Raw genomic sequence first — 4,622 nt, forward strand, 5'->3', positions numbered from 1 at the left:
TTCTTTGAGTGTAGTTTTGCGTGGCGAGTGTGGAACCTTTGTTGTGTTTGGTTGGGCGTGCAAAGTGTGTTTCATAATGTTCCACTGCAAAATTTCTCTCAGTTTAGGTTGAGTAACGTGTCTGTTTCGGTAAATAAGGTTTGGGGAGTGATTTGGATCGCGGTCGTCAACGAAATCTGGAAACATAGAAACAGAGTAATTTTTAGAGGGGGTGTAATAGATGTATTGGAAGTATTCGCGTTGGTGCAATTAAAGGCATGGGCTTGGGTTACTTCCAAGTCGCAGGATGCTATCTTTTCCTTCTCTGACTGGTGTGTTGATCCTTTGGTCTGTATGAAGATGATGTTTTGATGTCTTATTTGGGTACAAGAGTGAGGGTTGTTGGTGGTTCTTTTCGGTTTTATTTAAGTTCTTAGGAGTTGGCGGGGTGTGTGTTGTGAACAAGGTTAAAGGTCGTGTGTTTTGTATAAGGGTTGGGTCACCCCCTAAAGTGACTCACATTTATTCATTGTTTATTGTTGATAAAAAAAATCATGTCATTACATAAAAATTATTTAAAATAAAAAATAATTAATTGATATATTAACTAAATTAGATACTATTTTAAAAATTAAAAAATTATTAATATTTAAAATAATTTATGTTATTAATAAATAGTTTCTAAATTGATATTGTTAACTAAAACTTTAATGATTAATTAATTACTAATTTAAAAGTTATTTAATAATAATATAAATTATTTTAAATATTAATATTTTTTTAATATTTAAAATAGTATATAATAATTAATTATTTTTTATCTTTAAAACTAGTTTCTATTTAATAATTTTATTATAATGTCACTCTGGTTAATCATGATATATATTTGTCTTTTCAGTTGAAAAATCGGTATTATAACACTATAAGAAAATCATTAAATAAAATTTATTTTTAAAAATTAAACTAATTTGTTATTATTTGACTAAATTAGAGAGTATCTTATAAACTAAAAAAATTATTGGTATTTAAAATAGTTTCTATTATTAATAAATGTTTATAAAATAATTTCTAAATTCGTATTTAACTATTAGTTACCAAAGTTTTAGTTACTTATTACTTTAAATTCTAAATTAGTCTCTATTAGTCTTTTAGAAACTAATTTAGAATCTAAAATATTAGTAGTTAATTTATATATTAATTTAAAAATTATTTTATAAATTTTTATTAATAATAGAAATGATGTAAATAGAAATATTTTTTAATCTTATTCTATATTTTTTATCTCTAGATTTAGTTACTATTTAATGATTTTATTAAAGTGGTAGGAGAGATGTTGCTTTTAATATTTGTCTTTGAATATACTTGTCAAAGTAGACCATAGACCAAGTTCTTCAGTCACACAAATGGTTACATATTATTTCTGAAAAAGTAAAGAAAAGTTGCCATAGTATTACACACTAATTGTTGTTTTGTCGAGGACGTATACGACGTGCAGAATGGGAGATGGAAGTTGTTTATTTCCATATTTACAAAAAGCTGAGACTAAGAAGAAAGAGTCATGGCTTTATACAGCACACCAGCACCACTGCATTCTATCCTTTCTATAAATATCACTTCATTTTGAGTTCTCCACAACAATCACACTCAAACAAAACCTACTTCAGATCTTTCTTCTGAAATGGCTTCTCAAGAGGGTGTCATCGTGTTTCTTCCATTCCTTCTTTCTGTAATGTTGCTGCATCATCATTTTCCCACTTCTGTCATAAGGTAACATTGCTACTCATATGTTTTATGCTTTAAAATTATGCAGGTAGCATTGTTTATCAAATGTTTTTCTGGTTTTGAAGCTGAAGAGTTTTTTTTAATTTATTTATTCTCTGTATATTACAAAGTGAACTTTAAATTTAATTAAATCTTATAAAATCGGTTCATAAGGTGAGATTTGTACTAATTATATACAATGAAATATTCTCATATCTAATTGATGTGTGATTTCCAACACACCTCCTCACGTCAAAACTGACAGCAAATGCGTGAGACAACATATTATGAGTAGTCCAATAACAGTCCGATAGCGGGTGACATGATATATTTAACAAACACTCGTTAGAATGAGCTTTTAAATGACTCTCATATACTATATTACAAAATGAAATTTAAATAACTTTGTATTTTCTATTTTTAGATTCTTTGTTAATATGTTACAATTTTTTTATACAGTGCTGAAAGTGATAATCTCACACTCCCATTATTTTCTCCACCAACTCATGCTGATGACCAAGTGTCAAGCAACATCATCAATGGAGGAACAGAGTTGTATGTTGCAAATGACTCAAATATAAACTTTATTAGTTTATTATATATCTCAACTGATTTATTTATGTCTTTTTGTTTAATATACTTAATCATTTTACTATTTTTATAATTCATACTTTTAAATTCAAATATATTTTTATTCTTAAAATATTTCAATCATACTCTATTGATTTTTATTAGTAATTAATACATTTTTTTATAATACTATACTTTTTACCTTATATATATATAATAATATATTTTGCTAAATTTTTTTATAAGTGATTCTGACAAATCCACGCCTCCACCTGACACTCAAACTGAGAACGTATTACAAAATTCCGATATAAATATCCAAGTGTAAGTTGTTACTATAACTTCAAATATTTATTATATTTATTTTATTAGGCTTATAGATCAATAATTGATATAGTTATTGTTGTTTTATTTTACTATAAAATAATATCCAATGAGTGTGTATATAGAATTTTATTGAATAAATAGTTTTTTAAATGTATTTAAGAAAAATTAATTATGAGTTTGGTACCATAGAAATGGAAGGAAGAGGATGAATGAGAGAAACAAATAATAATAAAGAATAAATAATAGGACTTAAATTGATTTTTATATTCTTTATCTTTACCATCAATTTAAACTCAAAATAATTAATTTTTATAACTTTTAATAGGATTCAAAGTGATTCTCATACTTCTCCATCTCCACCACCAAGTGAAATCCAGAAGAATGTGCCAAGCAATTCTAATCTCAAAGAGCAAAAGTAAGTTGTTAATAACTTAAATATGAATTATATATTAATTTTGTACAAACCAAATTATTATTAACTCTTTGTTATTAGGATTCAATCTCCTCCACCTCCACCAAAATCACCAATTCAAACTGGGGAAATTTCACCAAGCATTTCTAATATAAAACTACAAAGGTATGTTAATTAATTATAACTCAAATATCAATTATATATTAATTTTTCATAAAACTAATTATTAAATCTTTGTTATTAGGAGTAAATCTCCTCCACCTCCACCTACTCAAACTAATAAAATTGCACCTGGCAATTCCAATTTAAAAGTACAAAGGTATGTTACTTATAACTCAAATATCAATTACATTTTTTATTTTTTTAAATATTTCTTATCAAATTAATTAGTAGAATTCAGTAGCTTTATAATTAATGAATAGTAATTATTATTTTTTTAATTAATTCATTTATAGAATTTTATGTATAAAATTTTAACACGAGATATATATATATATATAGTGTTTTAGCTAAAATTTGGATAGTTAATTAGATATAATTTAAAAATTATTTATCAATAATATAAATTAATTTAGATACAAATAATTTTTTTAAGTTTTAAAATAATATTTAATTTTGTAGTAATATATATAATGAGAGTAATGTTGTGAGAAGTAATGATTGTTATCCATCCTAATTAAATAAATGTTCTTTCAATGTTTACTTGACAATAATAATTTTATTCGAATTGAATTTGTTTTTAATTTATTGTTTTTTTAAATTTAATAAGAAAAATTCACATATCAATGTACATTCTATTCTATTAATTTTAAAATTAAAATGAAAAAAAATGTTTCCTATACCATAAGAACTCGACTAAAGTCCTCAATAGTTTTTATGAACGATTGATATTTTAATTTTTTTTATTTATTACTTGTTTGTCTTCACCAAAAAAGGACTTATTTTATTTTATTTTATTTATTATTACATTTAATTTATTATTCCTTTAATATGTTTTTCTATTTATTTATTTATTTTATTTATTATTACATTTAATTTATTATTCATTTCATATGGACATGCACACTTGTTGTGTTTGGCAAGAAGTAAATTTAGTAAATAGTATAAGAAATTAAAAGAGAATAAAAATACTAACGTTTTTTATGGATTTTTCAGGACTAAGAATCTTCTTCAAATCACTTGGAGATGGTCACAGACAATGATGCAATTCTTCACACTGAGCTTTAATTTGAGAGAAATACAATGTTACAATATTGTAGAATAATATAGCATTCCTTATGATTCAATTCTACAAATAAAATATAGTTGTTTTGACCCTAAATGTTAGTTTTACATAAATATAACAATATTTTTTTTCTTCTATATATCGACAAAGAATTAAATCAATTAGAAGGAGCACTTTAGGGATACTAATCCTTATACAAAATCATCCTAACAACCCTACATACTACACCTACATACAACCATATGACCATATGGGTAATACAACTGGATAAGCCAAACACCCTTCTTGTTCTACTTAACTCTGGAAGAGACTCCTTTACACATTACAATGAATTTACTACAAGAAAAT

At 24.7% G+C, this 4,622-nt stretch overlaps 1 protein-coding gene across 1 annotated transcript; it reads left to right on the forward strand.

The window, feature by feature from the left end:
- The first annotated feature begins 1,629 nt into the window (after window positions 1-1,629).
- Window positions 1,630-3,435, forward strand: LOC137809040 (uncharacterized). Its single transcript, XM_068610184.1, has 5 exons — window positions 1,630-1,746; window positions 2,200-2,295; window positions 2,963-3,052; window positions 3,131-3,214; window positions 3,294-3,435. The coding sequence occupies exons 1-5, from the start codon at window positions 1,658-1,660 to the stop codon at window positions 3,433-3,435; spliced, it is 501 nt and encodes a 166-aa protein (XP_068466285.1). The 5' UTR covers window positions 1,630-1,657.
- Window positions 3,436-4,622: the final 1,187 nt, after the last annotated feature.

This window comes from Phaseolus vulgaris, chromosome 11 (genome assembly GCF_000499845.2).
Source record: "Phaseolus vulgaris cultivar G19833 chromosome 11, P. vulgaris v2.0, whole genome shotgun sequence".
In the NCBI taxonomy this organism is placed as follows: domain Eukaryota; kingdom Viridiplantae; phylum Streptophyta; class Magnoliopsida; order Fabales; family Fabaceae; genus Phaseolus; species Phaseolus vulgaris.

What these genes read in the sequence shown, in the direction of transcription:
- LOC137809040 (XM_068610184.1), top strand. Translation starts at nt 1,658, where the DNA reads ATGGCTTCTCAAGAGGGTGTCATCGTGTTTCTTCCATTCCTTCTTTCT. An exon ending in ATCAATGGAGGAACAGAGTT is followed by an intron (nt 2,296 to 2,962) that starts GTATGTTGCAAA and finishes AACTTTTAATAG; the next exon opens with GATTCAAAGTGATTCTCATA. An exon ending in TCTAATCTCAAAGAGCAAAA is followed by an intron (nt 3,053 to 3,130) that starts GTAAGTTGTTAA and finishes CTTTGTTATTAG; the next exon opens with GATTCAATCTCCTCCACCTC.